The sequence below is a fragment of the Asterias amurensis genome, chromosome 10 (assembly GCF_032118995.1).
Source record: "Asterias amurensis chromosome 10, ASM3211899v1".
Lineage (NCBI taxonomy): Eukaryota > Metazoa > Echinodermata > Asteroidea > Forcipulatida > Asteriidae > Asterias > Asterias amurensis.
In genome coordinates, this window is record NC_092657.1 from 22,359,274 (window position 1) to 22,378,151 (window position 18,878).

Here is an 18,878-nt window from a genome sequence, read left to right on the forward strand (position 1 = left end):
AGCTGCACCCACATCTCCCCGGACCAATCAAACGCACATGGAAAGCTTACGTCACTGCACGCTTGTCCAATGAAATAATTTTATCCAATAAGCCTTTTTGAGGTGGACACAATGCTACAACACTGTAAAGTTGTGGTAAATTTGTGCGTATAGATAAGTTGCAATAGACGCCATCTTTACGGGCAAATTGCATTTAAGCTTGCAGGCGCGTCAAGCGCTCAGTTTATTAACGCAACCACGCTGTTTACTAATCAATCAGGCAACGAGTTTTGTGAATTCTGCGCGTGCTGCACGCCGTTCTCGCGCAAAACACACGGCTATGTGTTCCAAATTGCCCGTAAAGATGGCCGATTTACGTCATGTGGGAACTATCTATTGACCATAGAAATAGAACGTATGCTATTCAGTGAAGTGCGCATTTTAGGCGATGCGGCGTTTACACGTAAACCTAATGACAATCAACATGGTGAGCGTGGCATTAGTCGCGGCGTGTGACGCGCGCGTATCACGTCCGCCATACCTCAAAAAGGTTTATGAAATCACTGGTAATTAAACGCGACGGTGAGCGCACACTATTTATTATTGATCAATGACGTCTAGACTGTGCAAGTCTCGCGCGCACCGGAGCGAGAAAACACGACAACTGAAGAACTTTTTTTTTTTGTGAATCACATCTTTGCTTTAATTTATTCTTAATGCCGAATCTGAACAACAAAAATACCCATTAGAGCTTGTTTAAATTAGTTTTAGCTTTTTAAACAATACACAATTATCGGTTAAAGTCTATGTATGGACACAAGTAAAACTCTGGGACAAGGATGTTTGTTTGATTTTAAATGTTTTGAAACCCTTTTGTAAATCTACGCCCGGATGTGAAACTACTAAAAGCTGGTTTATACGCGGACGCACGATGGTCGCAAGGGCGTTAGATAAACGCGTGACGCATTTTAAAGAGGAAGCCGACGCCCAAGCGACCAATGAAAAGGCTTTCCACCCCGCGCGGCCAAAACAAGCGTCTGCGCAAGTTTCTTGATCGGAGATGGGCACAAATTCTTAATTTTCTACAACTAACCTGACCTGAGGTCAAGTTTAAATATCGGTTTTTCTTCGTTATAATGTTGACTTTATTTTTACTTTTATATATGTTGTTAATTAGTATTACATTTTTAACAACATATGTCATTTTTATGGTCATAAACTACACTAGATTAAAGTAATGGACGAAACAAAATCTCCCCAACGTAAAACTTCATAAGGTTGGGACCACAATGGTCCCGGAAGTTCAAATCTGCGCGAGACTTGCACAGTCTTTGCGTGCTTGCGCGACACAAGACATCGACACGGCGTACCGCGCGCGTTGACCCATCTACCTTAAAGGAACCACGCGCGTCACATGACGCATACTAAGCCCAGAGTTCTGTGGAATGTGGACGGACGCGCAGAGCGATTAACAGTATTTGGATTGCTAGGTGTGTGTGCATAATATTCTTTCTCAAGTTTATATCAAATGATGCATGCTATTTATATGAACTTCAAAATAAAGAACCTATGGACAACAATTTGAAAAAAGGTAAGCTTTTCAATCGTTTTGACAGTAACATTTTGGTTCATTTAAAGGTGATGGAAAATGGTTGGGTATCCACCCCCCCTCCCTCAATAAGTTAATAACAATGGTAGAGAGACAGCTTTTATTCAAAAACCTAAGTAACGATGGTAGAGAGTTGTGCCTTCTCAAGTATTTCAGTTCATGAAAAACTTGAACATTTAAAGGCAGTGGACACTATTGGTAATTACTCAAAATAATTATTAGCATAAAACCTTACATGGTACTGAGTAATGGGGGAGAGGTTGATAGTATAAAACATTGTGAGAAACGGCTCCCTTTGAAGTGACGTAGTTTTCAAGAAAGAAGTAATTTTCCACGAATTTGATTTCGAAACCTCAAGTTTAGAATTTGAGGTCTCGAAATCAAGCATCTTCGTGTGACAAGGGTGTTTTTTCTTTTTTAGTTATCTCGCAACTCCGACGACCAATTGAGCTCAAATTTTCACAGGTTTGTTAGTTTATCATGCATATGTTGAGATACATTAAAGTCACCTGGAAATATAATTCACTTTCTTTCAAACATAAGAGTAAATGCTTACGAACAATAAAACAATTTTTTTAGTAATTGTTTGTCACGATTTATATGTTTAGAAAAAATTTTAAGTTGTTTGGGGGGCTGATTCCGCCTACCCCTTATGTGACGTCAATCGAGGCAGACTTTGCCTGCAATGCGTATAGTAAACACACGTGCAAAGTACATGTACGTCCAAGTCGTGAGTTGGTACGTTTCAAAAAGTTTTTCTGCATTCAGCAGCAATACACCTGGTCGGCATTGCCGGAAAAAAAACCAAAAAAATCTTTTTTTGAAACGTACAAACTCACGACTTGGTCCGTACATGTACTTTGCAATTGTGTTTACTCTACACCGCTGTTCAGAGCTCTACATCGAGTGCCAAATAGTTTTGCGCATGCGCGAGATTTTCAGAAAGTCCAACATTAGATAAATTATTCACAGCAGTGACCCATCGCTGTTTTGTGCATGTTTCTATGACTTTAACGATGAGTTTTGTTGGCGTTTGTGAGTAAAATTGAATTTCCCTGATATTAAAACAATGTTTGTTGTAGAGGAAAATTATTATTCTATCAAATTATTCCGTTTATATAGCAGCAAACCCTCTGGATTAATTAAAATCAGTGGGATTCCACCAACGTTTTTCTGACGCGGCCCACATGTTTCACATACAAACTAAACAAACGCATACAATGCACAATGTTTATTACAGTTTGCACACGTCACAAAAAGCGACAATTGCCCAATGCTTGTGTACATTACTCTTGATAAAAATGCTTCACCAGAACGTCGTCATGTGTTACAAAAATAAACAGGGAATTGTTTTCAAAGGGTTTGCTCTCTCAATTTTTAGTGGAAAACATTAGTTGTTATATATTTATTACGTGTGAGGTCTATTTCTCAACAAGAAAATTCACATTACGTAGATTTTGAAGGATCAATTCGACTCAAAATCCGACCATCGCAACTAACTTCATTGCATATTCATGTTTAGTTTTCCATCTTGGCTTTTAATTGGTCAAAAATCGCGATGACCCCAGATCGTTTTCAACGGTTGAAAGGCTATGTTTTGTTTACGATTTTGACTCAAGAGAGCGCTCGTCAACAACTTCGCACATGCGCAAAAATAACTGTCAGCGAGTAAGCAGCGGTGTCTACGCATTACAGGCAAAGTCTGCCTCGATTTACGTCACGAACAGCGCCCTCTCGGGTCGGGGTCTACTCTTAATTTTGTAAATAACATAAGAACTGATTTTTTTAAACCTTAGTTAACTGTTTATTCACATTCCACTCATCAAAACACATATATTAGTGACAAAAGCTTTATTTTGAAAAAAATACCATTTCCAGGTGACTTTAAGTGAGAAGACTGGTCTTTGATAATTACCAATAGTGTCCACTGGCTTTAACATGTAACAAGTTTGATGGGTGAGGGGAGATTGTATGTGCAGCAAATTGAAAACTACGTTGACCGTTATGTTTTGGTGGCAAAAGGGGATAACAACAAGGGCATCTTTGTATTCAGAACGGGGGGTTCTAGTAGGAGGGTGCATACAGTGAGTAGTTCTCTCACTTCAGGTAGGTTGGTCAACTTCCGTGACTGAATTGAAATGTTTGGAGGAGAATTTTAAAGATGACGCGAGCATGATAGGAAGCCAAATGGAGATAATTGTATCTGGTGTAACAATAGTATTAAGTATTATTGCACCAAATTACATCTTTTGTTGTTTTTGTTCGTTTATTTATGATCTACCCATCAATGGAACTCGGCAAACTCCCGCACTGGGATATAAACGCAAAGCTGGCAACAACTAATCTCTATCATTGGTTTAATATCTATGATTATGAACTGCGCAAATCAAGAAATATTGTAGACCAGTAACTATAAACGGCAATGTTTATTCTAGTCATGTGGAATAAATAAACAGCTGGGGATTCAAACCTCCAACCTTTGGATTGCAAGTTCTTTAGTCTAACCACTATAGACCACTGAGAACCAAATCACAATTTGTTTAGAGAACCAAATCATGTCTGTTTCTTATTATCTCTGCTTTGATTGGTTATAATTACTAACAGATTTGTGATAATTGATTGAATTACTTACACTACAGAAAGAGCAATTATGAGGAGTTTGATTTGGTGGAGTTTGCTGTTTTGCGTCACCGTGACGTCAGTCTTTGCTAAGAAGTGTCCGACTGGTTGCAGCTGTAGAGGGCCTCCTTCAGAAAGACATACAGCTATTTGTTTCAAAGACAAGGGGCCCAGCAAGGACTTCCCTCCGTCAATTAAAACACTGTAAGAGCATTTCTAGCAAACTCAAAAAGGGGAGGGGGGTACAATAGCTTAGCTTGCAAGAGTGCACCACACATTAGGTGACAAGTCGTGCACCAATGTAATTATCAATTGTTTGTAAACCCACAGTTACTTTTCAACGATAACGTTTTAGAGTCATGCAATTAATAGATTGTGTAAAGATAAAATCTATCAGAACCTGGGGTCTCAGTGCTTTCAACTTTTATCATTTTTTTGGGGGTTGATAACAAAAAAGTCATATTAATTTTGCTTGGGAATGGGAGGAGTGCCTCATGAAAGCGGGCAGCAGCAAGTCAGTTTGAAGAAGAAAAAAAATCGTGATTTCTTTTTCTGTGGTACTTTGCAAAAATAATTTCTTTTAAACGGGTTCACCTGAGACAAAATATTTTCGTTTGATGGTTTAAAATTATCCTTCTATATTAAGTGTACTATCAGACAAATAACACAGCTTCACTTTGGGTCATCAATGTATGACTTCATTGTACGGTTTGGCTTAGAGAGATTGGCATTGTATATCAGTTTTAAATCTTATTAAATTAATATCAATTCTATAATGTTCTTGACACCTGTCCATAATATCTTTAGAGAGCTACGTCACGTTTCTGCGGGTTCTATGCGAAGCTACATCAAACACGCACCCGATGTCACTGATCTCATGTAAGCAACACTATAGGCAATATATTTATGTCTAAGTTGAACTGGTGTGGCAGGAGATTTTTTCCCCCATACGGTGAACTGTGAATCTTCTTCTGGTAGCGCCCTCTGTTGAATCCTGCTTCTCTGGCCCCTGTTTATTTCCCATCTGGGGACAGAATATCCGTGGGACAGATTTCCATATGCCACCGACTCAGGGTTGCTGATTCATGTCGTATAATATGCATCAATTTTCAAAACATGTCATCCGATCATTTTAAATCACATAAATATTAGTGGGGAAACTTTGTTTGGAATTCACCCCAATGATGTACCCCGCTATGTACATAATGTATTTCCACCATGTTTAAAATCCTATACTTATTTACATACAATTATAAGGGCCCACATGGTGTTACTGCAAACATACTGCTATCTTCGCCAAGCAAGTGTTTTTGTAGACCTTATACCACTAATGCAACATTTTATGTACAATCTATTATTTCTCATACAGACTTCACGATTCTGGTTCAGGGGATGTGAAATACCTTCCTCCAGATTTCTTCCAAGGAATGAAACACATCAAAGCAATGTAAGTTAACTGGAAATAAGCTTCGATATCACTCTTAAAATTAATGAGGACATTAAAAAAAAACTTGTGGGCAGAAAATTAAGCCTACACCAGCGTTTGATAGAATAAAGTATTTCAAGAAACGTTTCACTTCGAAGTAACGTATAGTTACGGGAAAAAAATAAAATAAAAAAATAAAATAAAAAATTAGCCCACAGCACTGAATCGGACAAACATTAACACTTCTCAGATTGCGTATAAAAATACAATAGGGAATATTCTTCATTTATTGGACACCTTTGGCTCCGGATTTTCGACAATAATGTCTCAAAAAACGCGGCCTCCTTCTGAAATGTTTTTTTTTTTTAAATATGATGTTATAGTTTTATTGTGTACTTCTGCATTTATTATTGAAAGAAACGAACGGTTCAAAAAATCAATAATACACATACATTGATAATCATTAGAAGAAGATACTGTCAAGAACGTCTGACAAAAATGTATTATTTTCCCCTGAATCAGAACCTTCCAGAAGCTGAAGCACAACGTCGCCCCACATGGTCTAGCTACCGCAATGGAGGGCCTGGGTCAACTACGATTTCTGTAAGTTATTTTCTAGTAATAATAATTCAGTTTGTGAACCATGAGGCCTATCTATACTGGTTGATTGTGTCTTGTTATATTCTGCTACCACGGATATAGATGGCTTTTAACATCGCAAAGCCGATATACATTGACACCTCATTATGGCTCATGCAATGCCATCCAATCCATATGTTTCATTCTATTCTGTTCAATCTTTCTTATGTCACTTTGGTGTCGGTAAGCCCGTGTATTAAATTCATGTTCGAATTGACAACTGTCGCTATTATGGTTGTGGAATTTCTAATGTGCCATGTCTGTTAATGATGGCACTCCTGACGCAGAGTCAATAACCCTGCTATACACAGATACAACAAAAGGCCAAAGCTATGATTTCAGAATTAGATATGTTTTGAGATGTGTTGTCTGAGTTGAAGTGATGGAAGGTTGTTCCAAAGACAGTGCCTGGCACGTACGGAGTACACTCTAAATTACAAGGATTTAAATTTAAATCCACAGGATTAAATTTTAAATCTTTCAAGGATTGTCGTTAGGGACCAATCAGCGTGGATTTAAAATTAATCTTTCAAAAGATTAAAACAATTAAGTCTGTGGAGGATTAATTAAATCAATCCCAGTGGATTTATTTTTCCAAATCTTTACAGATTTAACCTTCACCCATTGAATGATTTAAACCTAGATGCTAGCAATCTTTTCGGATTCATTTCTAATCCTCCTTGGGATTAAAACAGTAAACACGGTTTCTGAACCAGCAGGAAAAACAAAACAAAGTAAAAACAACAGTTTTAAAATATTTGCCTTCAAAATTTTATTTTCAAGTATACAAGTTAAATAATACACATAGTTTTGACAATAAACCTCGACATACATTTGACCTATGTTTCCATAAACATGAAAAGTTCTATTTTGTAGCTACATGTTTATCACTCAAGGTTTAAATCTGCAATTTCATTCAACAATTCTAAGAAGATTCGAGTGGTTGTTAACCAGTTGTTTACAGCCTCTGGGCACATTTGAGAGATTTATTTTAAAACAAAACATTTTGTTTGTTTCCTAGATAGGGTGAACATGGACAGTCTAGTAACGACACTAACTTTATTTCAAATAACTTGTTAAAAAAAAAAAAGATATTGCCACAATTTGTTAAATGCTTTTGAATTAACTGATGAACTACCTTTCTCCTACAAATTATTTATTTTCAGCAAAACTGTATGCTGTATCCAAGGAAATGCCACTTCAAATTAGATTTGTGAATTATGTTTGATATCAGTTGGATAACCGGATTTCATTGCAGCAAGGATCTCCAAAGTTGTTGGTTTTTCAGAATAGTCTGACCCACACTCAAAATAACGGATTTTATGAACTTATCAAAAGTTTCAACTACTGACGACCCCCCCCCCCACACTAACGGGAATGCAATCCATACAAAAGACAAACTGCTTCAGCTTTCTCGCAGGGAAGCTGTTCAGGTTGCTGTATCTCTATAGATGTCAAGTTTGTAACTGCTTCATCGATGTGTGTGCTACTCCCCTCCTGTATTTGAAAAAACAAAACATGCTCGTGATAATGAAATGTTCTCATTTGAAATGCACAGTTTTTTCTTGACCGGTTTGGAAAAGGGGGGGGGGGGGGGCTGTTTAATTCCCAAAGAAACGTCTTTGAAGAATTCCGTCCCTGGTCGACATAACCATGATAAAAAACATGTATGTATAATACAACAAACACAAACGTGACCCTGGACCTGTATGTGAATGTGACCTTGATATAGGTGAATCCGCATGTTTATGTGACAAGATTAAATACTTTCAAATTATCAGCTATCAGCTATTATAGGGGCCCCTCAAACGTGGATATGTGATTGTTTTTCAAATGATATTATTATAAACTCACTCCTTGTTTAAAGCAAAAGGAATCGCATCAAAGAAATCAAGTTCTAAATAAACGTGAGTTATTTCTGATAGAGTTGATTTAAACAACATTGTGGCTTAAAGTGAATTAGTAGGCCCAGGTTTCACAAAGAACTAAGTTTGATTTTAGCTGCAAATCAATCGCAGTTGCTAAGTAAAGTGTGATGTCACTATACAAATTAGCAAGGTAATACTGACAATTTGTCTTGCAATGAATGTTATAGTGAAATGGACCACTGTTACATTTCAGTAAAGGAAACATAATTTTAAACAACCTCCATCTAGGGGAAATAGTACTTACCAGCTTGTTCTGAATAATGTTCTGAACCTCAACAGCTACAATTGAAACCTCTTGATCTCTACACTGGATGAAGGAAACTGTAAACAGCAAACACTATTGGAAAAAAGGTCACCTGGAACATGAAAACATCCAGACGACTGTTAGTGTTAACAAACCCCCCACATCATTACCATGGAAAATGGTAGCATTAACTCAATGTAAAGTATATGTCACTGTAATTTACGGTTGTTTTTCTGTTGACCAGCACACAATCGTTGAATATAAAAAACATGTCAGTCTCTATTTTTTAGTTTATGTTGTTGAGGCTCTTGCAATAGGGCTCAGGTGGCCATATACAAACAAGCCACTCGTTTTTAAAAACAGCTTTGTATTAAATTATATCTCCCACCATATATCGTAAAAAGTATTGCTTTCCTTTATAGCAACCATGCCAACAAATGCAAAATTTTAATTGTATCTTAATTGTATTACATGGAAACAATATATCAACGAAAAAAACACAAGACATGCTTACCAGCTTGATCTGACTGGAATAACGTTGGAATTTGCATCAGATACAATTGAAATCTCTTGACTTTGCCTGAACGAAGAAAACTGTAAACAGCGACCAGAAGGAAGACAGGTCACCTGTATGAAAAATGGAAACATTCAGACGAATAACAATTAAGAAAAACCTCACATTATTATGAAGAGTTTTAGTAATAGCCTATGGAACTTCAAACAAAGCTTTAACTAGAGACAATTTGGTCTAACAAAATTGTGTCATGTTTTGTTTTTTTCGACTCGCAAAAAATCTGTGCATTATATTTTCTAGGATTTAAAACTACATTTTCTTAAATTATTTATTCTGCAAAACAAAACCACTATGTGGGTTCACTCAAGATATATTATTAAAAAGAAACATGATTCTCTAACTAATTTAAATTTGCTAGCCTATCGAAATCGTTCTTTCTTCATTTTTAGAGCACATAGTCTATAAATTAGACACGTTTCTATTGTAAAATATTGCCGTATCTACATATATTAATTATCATGTTGGGTGACCAACAAAACTCAAAAGCAACACCAAACAGTAAAACACTTCCGTTCGTGAACTGTAATGAGAGTACTATATAGGGCCCATGCAACGGGGAGCTGAAGTCTGGTCCGCCGCCGTCGCTGGGAAAAAAATGAACTTGGTGGGGGAAACTGAGTGAAAATCGGTCTTGAATTCACTCTTTTCCTCTTCAATTCAAGTTCGTTGTCTCTGTCTATGCGGAGTGTGGTCATGGCCATGGACATGATAACGTTTCTCCATTGGAATGGTTAATGTTTGGTTTATTTAGTTAAAACAACGATGTTCACACTGACTTTAATACAACACCAAAATATACGTGGACGTTGTATAAAATGTATTACATTAACAAAATTTCGTCGAGATATAATTTTTACCACTATCGTCGTGTAAACAATCATTGCAAAAACCTATCCATATCCTATCCGATATACGTCTACGTCCTACATAAGATTGGATTCACCTACCTCCTGAAATAATATTGAAGTTTTGCCTCCTTACTGCCGACTGTTCTGACCGAAGAAACTTGTGTGACTATGAATGACTGATCATCGTTCATGTACGTTTACATTTGTAATTGAACGTGCGCGTTTAAGCATGCAGCAGACAGCAGTAGTTGTGTAGCTAGCTAGCAGCGCACACACAGTCGGTTTATTTTAATGGCTGCCGACAAAGTTTTGAGTTGTACGTTTGTGCAATACGTCACGAAATCGCGTCACGCTGATTGGTCCACTGTCCATAAAGTTGACGTCCTTTTTTAATCGTTCGGAGGATTGAAAAACAAAATAGATTCTGCGGATAGTTGTTGATTTATTAAATCGATTTGGACTAAAAATAAATCTTTAGGATTTATTTTTATTTTAATCCTATAAAAGATTTAAATTTAAATCTCTGTAATTTAGAGTGTAGGATCAGTCTTAACCGCCAGGAAACCGGAAGAGAGGGAAGCAGTTTATTGTATAGGCATGTAAAATGGAAAACATGTCTAGTTCCATACTGATCTTCTCTATCTTTGCTTCAATCTTTTCAGAGATCTAACTAAGAATCGTTTAGAGTGCAGCTGTGAGCTTCTTGATTGGATAAACAGTCATCACGTGATGCTTCTAGGAGTGCCAAATCTAGCGCCCTCTACACATTGTAAAGAGGCCGGGTTTGACGAAGATACTTACACTTCGACGGAACTAATTGAACTATGCGGTAAGAATGAACCTAGTTTGAACTTGAGACCATTTACATACTTATCAGCTGATTTGAGGTTTGAAGAAAGAAACATTGACTAGAGCAAGACTTGAACCAACGACCTTCGGATTAGCGTGCCGGCGCTCTACCGCTCTATCCAGCCCGTTGTTGGCGGTCTCCATATTTTCAATCTTTGTTCTAAGAGACCGCCATTAAAGATAGCTCAGTTGGTGCATGGTTGAGCGCCGAGCGCGTTAATCCAGAGGACATTGGTTCAAATCACGCTCCAGGCAATGTTTCTTCGTTCAACCCTAAATCATACACACATTTACCCAATCAGTTTCCCTTATGATTTATGATTTGATAAATATTAATCAACTGCTAAAAATAATCATACTACAGATTATCTCGAGGAAGAAGAATTCGTTAAATCTTAAGTTAATTTGTATTACAACAGGAAGTTTGAACTCGACACATGTTCATGAAGTGAAGCATGAATCGTCTGCAGATGAAAGGAGCAAAGTGATGGACGAGTTTTCCAGTTCCAAGGTTGGGAAAGATGTTGATGAAGAAGACGAAGATGAGGATAAAGATCTTGATGAGGATCAAGACGTTGAGAACCTTGAATCGGTAACTGGGACCAAACACACAGACAAAAATCGAGCTCTCTTCAATTGGTTGAAAAAAGACGTTGAGAAATCTGAATCAGTAACTGACTCCAAACACAAAATAAAAGCTCAGTCTTTCACTGATTCAAAGAAAGAAGACGTTGAGAAACATGAATCAGTAAATGGCTCCACACACAAAGACAAAGCTCAGTCTTTCACCGATTCGGTGAAAGAAGACGATGAGCAACCTGAATCAGTAACTGGCTCCAAACACAAAATAAACGCTCAAGCTCTCATCAAGTCGGAGAAAGAAGACGATGAGAAACCTGACTCAGTAACTGGCTCGCAACACAAAATAAACGCTCAAGCTCTCATCGATTCGGAGAAAGAAGACGACCACAAAGTCAAAGAGAATCTTGCGAATCTTGAATCGGTAACTGGAACCAAACACACAGACAAAAACCGAGCTCTCTTCAATTGGTTGAAAGAAGACGATGAGCAACCTGAATCGGTAACTCGCCCCAAACATAAAGACAAAGCTCAATCTCTAATCGATTCGGGGAAAGCAGACGATGAGCAACCTGAATCAGTAACTGGCTCCAAACACACAGTAAAAGCTCAATCTTTCACCGATTCGGAGAAAGAAGACGATGAGAAACCTGAATCAGTAACTCGCCCCAAACATAAAGACAAAGCTCAATCTCTTATCGATTCGGGGAAAGCAGACGATGAGCAACCTGAATCAGTAACTGGCTCCAAACACACAATAAAAGTTCAAGCTCTCATCGATTCGGAGAAAGACGACGACGAGAAACCTGAATCGGTAACTCGCCCCAAACATAAAGACAAAGCTCAATCTCTAATCGATTCGGGGAAAGCAGACGATGAGCAACCTGAAACAGTAACTGGCTCCAAACACACAGTAAAAGCTCAATCTTTCACCGATTCGGAGAAAGAAGACGATGAGAAACCTGAATCAGTAACTCGCCCCAAACATAAAGACAAAGCTCAATCTCTTATCGATTCGGGGAAAGCAGACGATGAGCAACCTGAATCAGTAACTGGCTCCAAACACACAATAAAAGTTCAAGCTCTCATCGATTCGGAGAAAGAAGACGACGAGAAACCTGAATCGGTAACTCGCCCCAAACATAAAGACAAAGCTCAATCTCTTATCGATTCGGGGAAAGCAGACGGTGAGCAACCAGAATCAGTAACTGGCTCCAAACACAAAATAAAAGCTCAATCTTTCACCGATTCAGAGAAAGAAGACGACGAGAAACCTGAATCGGTAACTCGCCCCAAACATGAACACAAAGCTCAATCTTTTATCGATTCGGGGAAAGCAGACGATGAGCAACCTGAATCAGTAACTGGCCCCAAACACAAAATAAAAGCTCAATCTTTCACCGATTCAGAGAAAGAAGACGATGAGAAACCTGAATCGGTAACTGGCACCCAACACAAAGACAAAGCTCAAGCTCTCATCAAGTCGGAGGAAGAAGACGATGAGAAACCTGAATCGGTAACTCGCCCCAAACACAAAGGCAAAGCTCAATCTCTTATCGATTCGGGGAAAGCAGACGATGAGCAACCTGAATCAGTAACTGGCTCCAAACACAAAATAAATGCTCAAGCTCTCATCGATTCGGAGAAAGAAGACGATGAGAAACCTGAATCGGTAACTGGCCCCAAACACAAAGACAAAGCTCAAGCGCTCATCAAGTCGGAGAAAGAAGACGTTGCGAATCCTAAATCTGAGTCAGTAACTGGCTCTGAGCAGCAAGAAAAAGTTCAATCTTTCACCGAATCTGAGAAAGAAGACGTTGAGAATCCTGAATCAGTAACTGGCTCCAAACACAAAGCTCAATCTTTCGCCAATTCGGAGAAAGAAAACATTGAGAAACCTGAATCAGTAAATGGCTTCCAGCAGCAAGACAAAGCCCAAGCCCTCACCGATTCTGGGACTGAAGACGTTGAGAATCTTGAATCATTAATTGGCTCACAGCACCATGACAAATCAAAAGCTCTCTCCAATTCAAGGAAAACAGATTTTAAAGACCTTAAATCTGGTAGTGGTGCCCAACACAAAGACAACACTCAAACTCTCACCAAGTCAGGGGAAGATAACATTGCGAATCCAGAATCTGAAATTGACTCCCAATACCAAGCTCTCACCAATTCGGGGAAAGAAGACGTTGAGTCGATCCCCGATTCAGTAACTGCCTCCCAACAGCAATACAAAGCTAAATCATTCATCAATTCGGAGAAAGAAGACAGTCCCAATTCAGTAACTGCCTCCCAACAGCAATACAAAGCTAAATCATTCACCAATTCTGGGGAAGAAGACGTTGAGAGTCCTGAATCTGAACCAGTAACTGCCTCCCAGCACCAAGGCAAAACCCAAGCTCTCACAAAGTCCGGGGAAGAAGACGTTGAAAATCCCGAATCAGTAACTGGCACCCAACAGGAAGACAAAGCTAAATCACTCACCAAGTCAGGGAAAGAAGACGTTGAAAGTCCCGAATCAGTAACTGGCACCCAACAGGAAGACAAAGCTAAATCACTCACCAAGTCAGGGAAAGAAGACGTTGAAAGTCCCGAATCAAGAACTGTCTTTAAACACCAAGCCAAAACTGAAGCTCTCACCAGTTCGGAGAAGGAAGACTTTGCGAATCCTGAATCAGTAACTGGCTCCAAACACCAAGACAAAGCTCAATCTCTCACCAAGTCTAGGAAAAAAGACTTTGAAAACCCTGAATCTGGAAGTAGTTCCCAACAACCAGACGTATCTAAAGCTATTACCAATTTCGTGAAAGAAGTGAGAGTGACAGTCACAACAGCACCCGAAGCAAGAGGAGAACTATTTCAGGAAATTCATCCTCATCTGAAAAAAGACGCACAATTTTTGCAGTCGGAATTTGAACGAACAGAAGAATATCGCAAAAGGTTATTATCACTCCTTGACGAACATCGAATAACACCAACGTATTCGACACCGGAATATTCGAGTCCGACCACGATTGATACCGTGGTATCGAATAATGACATCATTGAACCAGTCACCACACAAGAAACACTATCACCCGACGATGATGAAGGAATCGATTACTACGATGCTGACATGAAAACAATAACCACAACGCAACCTTCTGACAAGAACCCATCCAAAGTGTCTGAGGAGACACCAGAAGTAACTTCAGATCCAGACAATATGGCAACTTTCTCCTCACCTCATACCAAAAACTCTAAAGATAAATCTACTGAGAAATTGAAAGCAGAGCAGAAATCCCACAACGATTCTAGACATTTGTTTCTAGAGCGATCCCCAAGCGGCGATTTCGGTTCATCGATTCTTGACAGCCCGATCGATATCCGATTACATCCGATCGATCCAGTAGAACTGAAATTACTCATCAAGTATCTACAAAATGTTTCTGATGTCCAGAAAGCTGAGGACTAGTTTGGAAAACTTACACTGTCTTGAAAGACTCAGTCTGATTCTAAGACTCAGTCTGATTCTTTAGAAAACATTTCAAAAACCATTAAAGGCACTAGTCTAGACACTATTGGTAATTTCGAAAAGAGTTTGTAACCGTTTGTTTTTAAATGCATACGATTAGACAGATATTTTAAAATAAAGTATAATGATCCACACAAGTATCACTCGAAATTGCGTGGTTTTCCCTTGCCTCGTCGACAAACACGGTCAGCCATTTATGGGAGTCAAATTTTTGACTGTCATAAAATGGCCGACCGTGTTAGTTTGCAAGATAAAAAACAAACAAACGGTTACAAACGCTTTTCACCGACCAACTCGACCGATCCAAGGCAACGTGTTCCTTTAAATAGCAACCATTCATTGATAACGAGCAGTGGAGAGCTGTTGATAGTATTAAACATTGTGATGAACGGTTTTTGAGAAAGAGGTTATTTTTCCCCATCTTAAATAGTAAATATCTCAGCTGAAGCCCTTTATTAGACAGTACCCAGGATAAAGATACAGATAATTGTTGTCAAATTTCTGCAGAATTCGAGTTCTCCGTTTTAACACAAAACCTTTTTGGGACAGTCTGACCAAAATGGTTGTGACCTTCTGTGACCAAACCCGAACTTACGTTTTACTTGTTAAGGTTTTCTATAATATTATATATTACTATTTAATTTAATTTCTTCACTACTTTCTTACTTCTTATTTGGAGATACATGTTCTAGTGTTGCGGTTATCAATAAATAAATATAAATATTATTCAAAGGCTGAATGTTAGTTCCTGAAGGGTATTTTTTGTCCTTGGTTGACCGAAGACAAATTGACTAAAGTGGGACTTGTACCAACGACCTACAGATTAACGTGACGGCGCTCTACCAACTGAGCTGTCTTGAATCTAGCCCTATATTGGCGGTGTCCCGAATGTTTGTCAACATCTTTGTTCGTGGGTGCCAGTCAGAAGCCATACAACCTGTAACTGTAGCCAGGGGGATCACACCAAAATTTTCGGAACAATCGTGGTCAGGGACCAAAAAAGGATGTAAGCACAACAAACTTGCTAAGCACATAAAAGTATTGCTTAACAGAAACAGGTCATCAGGCAAAGATACATTAAGTTTACACTGGTGTGAATGGTGCCCCACTCAGTTTTAAAGAATTCGTCAAGCAGTATTTTCTGCTTAACAGCAATTTGGAATTGGGACCTGGTTAGAGTGGCAGACATGGGATTGTTACAAGTTCTCATAGTGTGCTATTTACATAAACATAGATTATTGATGCTTATAGCAAGCTATATTTACGAGTCACAACACTTCTATGTAGACGATCCACATAATAGCGCTATTGGGGACCGGTTCTATAGAAAATATTGACTGGCACGTCCTTTATGTACGGTAATAATACCTTGTCAATGAAGTGTCTTTATTATACCAAGGCCGCCGCCTTCTCAGTTTGGTTTACAGGTTCGAGTTGCCAGTAAGTCTAAAACGGTGTCTGTGGACCGCATGGGTGAATACATTGTACACAGGACAATATTAACATTATTGAGGTTGGAGCTTTGTTGTGGTGTTTACAGTGAACTTGGAGTTTGGTTGTGGATGGATTGGTAGCTCAAACGAGGTGAGTGGTATGGGGTATGGTGGGCTTAGTGTGGGTAACATGCAACCGTTGTAAACAAAGCCAAAACACCATTAAGAAACTATGGCCGACTACAAGCTTTGCACTCTAAAAACAATGTTTTGATTTTCAACACATTTCAAAGCATACTATTTGTAGCACTGTTTTTAACACGATAATCTTAAACATGTTTAGATTTATTGTGTTTGTGTAACATGTAACCGTTGTATGTAAACAAGGCCAAAACACCACTTGGAAATTATGGCTGACTATCAGCTTATATACACTCTAAAATCAATGTTTTAACAAGGTTTTAGATTTTAACACATTTCAAAGCATACTTAAACTTTTTGTACAATTCTTTCCACATGATAACCTAGAACATGGTTAGTTCTTGTGTGTAATTGAATGCTACCAAATGTTTGAGCAGGTGTCAAACTGATAAGCATGTTTATTATTTTAACATGTTTAAAAACTTGGTACAACATTTGTGTTAATAATAATTATTGGCAATATGTGTAGTTTATTATGCAGTGTAACATCGAAGTCTTGCGCACGTATCTACAAAACAAAGTACTCAAGGCGCTGAGTAATACACAGACTTTCAGAAAGATAGGTACATGCAATTGCAATGAGAATTTTGTATACCTAATATTTAGCACCTAAAGGTTTACAATGTGCTACGGCGCATACAGCAGCCACAGACAGGTAGTGTGGCTTTGCATGCTACGGCGCATACAACAGCCACAGCCAGGTAGTGTGGCTTTGCAAAGTTGTGCACCCTGTTGATTAATGTTATTGGAACATTCACGATCATTAGTATCGTGACACGTCGTGTGTATCTATAACTGACCAAAGCAAAGTTTGGTACATCATGTTACCCTTTTCGAAACGATTGCTTTGGCCATGTGTAGGCTCTCCAAGTTATTATTGGTACAACTATAGAATGCAGGTACACTTCGAAGCTTAGACAACTTTCCAACCCACGTTTTGCTTAGTGGACTACCAAATTTTACATGCTGGTAACGTGGGTTTAATGTTGCACACCCTGTTAATGTATTTTACTGAAACAACCATATTCAATAGGATCGTGAGATGTGGTATCATTAGTTGACAACAAAATACCGAAATAACAAGTTTCATGGTGTTTTAAAACATTATATTAGGTCATTGTCGTACGAGGCAACTTTTCAGGTAACTTGGAGGCAACCGACTGCAGTGTATGCTACAGGACCACTTTGGTTGCACGGGCGTCATTTTGCTTACAATGTCTTACGATCCCTAAGAATAAATGCATGTGATGAAACGCGAATGCTTTATCTTCTTAAAGATTGCTTGGAACTGGTTGGCCTCATGTGACACGAGCCATACCCTTTCCGAAACAAGTGCATTAGTTCGGATCCACTGGTGGGGCTGGACCCGGACCACGATTTTCGAAAAGGCTCGTTGACTATTGACCACTGGGCCCTAATCTGAAAGCAGAACATGTTGCTTCTGCTTAGCACAAAAAGGCAGGACACCACCCACATATTGCAGGCCTACATGTCATCATGAAGGAAGGTTCTTTCTTCACGATGTGACATGGAAGTGTGGCTAGTAGCCATATTCTGCTAAGCGTTTAGTTTAGCTGTTTTTGCGCTTTAGCAGATAACATTTAATACAGGACTACAGTTAACTTGTTTTGTCTCATACGCACACAATAAGCAAACAAACCTCTCTATAATTTTTTTATAGGAAAGACACATACAATTTTGAATGTCAAGGAACATAAAAGTGATCATCAACCATTATACGCTGTTAAATATAATGTTGACCTTTGTTTTTGTTTGAGTTTAATGTTGCCAATAAGGACCCCTCATGTCGACAAATTGCTTTGGGAGTTAGATTATGAGCAAGACACGTTTTGTTTGCATATTGTTTCCTACGCTTTACGCACATTTTGTAATTAAGGTTTAAAGGGTATACGTTAAATCACTCAAATTAACGGCAATAAAAACCTTTGGTCAGAAGCATTACACAGCTTTCGATAGTTGAAAGCAGTTTTTAGAAACATTTTACATCAAAGTTATGTGGTTATGTTAACAGATAACGGTATTAATGCCCCAAGTTTGACTCTGAGAAGCATTCCATCGTAGCGTTACGCTTCTCAGAGAGAGTGTGTACTCCTATATTACCGTTATTCTGCATGCGTGGAAAAATTCGCTCCGGCAAAGCGCCACCAGATATAATTATTCAGATGTTAGTTTTAGTGTGTACATCTACGATTGTATTAACAATCGAGTCACGTTTCCGAAAAAAACAAAAGAAAAACTTTGCCTTTTTAAAAGACGCGGGTATTGTCGTCTAAATTAAATGAATTTTGTGTGGAGATGTGGTGTGTGAACAGGTCCACCTGTTAATTTTGCCTATAGGTCATTCCCCGACTGAGTGACTGTACCATGTTCTATCCAAGCTCATTATACAAATCAACACAAAAACATCCCTTGTTC

At 38.5% G+C, this 18,878-nt stretch overlaps 2 protein-coding genes and 1 long non-coding RNA gene across 6 annotated transcripts in view; 2 read left to right on the top strand and 1 right to left on the bottom strand.

Annotated features, from left to right (window-relative positions):
• The first annotated feature begins 1,420 nt into the window (after positions 1 to 1,420).
• Positions 1,421 to 15,528, top strand: LOC139943090 (uncharacterized). The gene is made up of 7 exons (XM_071939906.1): positions 1,421 to 1,570; positions 4,228 to 4,411; positions 5,015 to 5,086; positions 5,577 to 5,654; positions 6,156 to 6,236; positions 10,529 to 10,695; positions 11,135 to 15,528. Exons 1-7 carry the CDS (start codon positions 1,549 to 1,551, stop codon positions 14,746 to 14,748), a joined length of 4,218 nt encoding a protein of 1,405 aa, XP_071796007.1. The 5' UTR covers positions 1,421 to 1,548; the 3' UTR covers positions 14,749 to 15,528.
• Positions 7,094 to 10,151, bottom strand: LOC139943091 (uncharacterized). Its single transcript, XR_011786746.1, has 4 exons — positions 9,966 to 10,151; positions 8,959 to 9,071; positions 8,445 to 8,556; positions 7,094 to 7,769 (listed from the first exon to the last, which is right to left on the bottom strand). It is a non-coding gene; the product is annotated as an uncharacterized lncRNA (long non-coding RNA).
• Positions 15,529 to 16,173: 645 nt separating the features above from the next.
• The window catches only part of LOC139943500 (ras and EF-hand domain-containing protein homolog), a 43,047-nt gene continuing 40,342 nt past the window's right edge, over positions 16,174 to 18,878 (top strand). For 2 of the 4 annotated variants that reach the window (XM_071940317.1, XM_071940316.1), the window contains exon 1: positions 16,177 to 16,392. The gene's annotated coding sequence lies outside the window, so the exon portion shown is untranslated. Of the gene's footprint in view, positions 16,393 to 18,878 lie in introns of all 4 variants that reach the window. The other 2 variants (XM_071940314.1, XM_071940318.1) reach the window with 2 other exon arrangements.

Coding starts and splice junctions, on each gene's coding strand:
- LOC139943090 (XM_071939906.1), top strand. CDS start 1,549: ATGGACAACAATTTGAAAAAAG. Junction 5,087..5,576: donor CCCGATGTCACTGATCTCAT/GTAAGCAACACT, acceptor TTTCTCATACAG/ACTTCACGATTCTGGTTCAG. Junction 10,696..11,134: donor GGAACTAATTGAACTATGCG/GTAAGAATGAAC, acceptor GTATTACAACAG/GAAGTTTGAACTCGACACAT.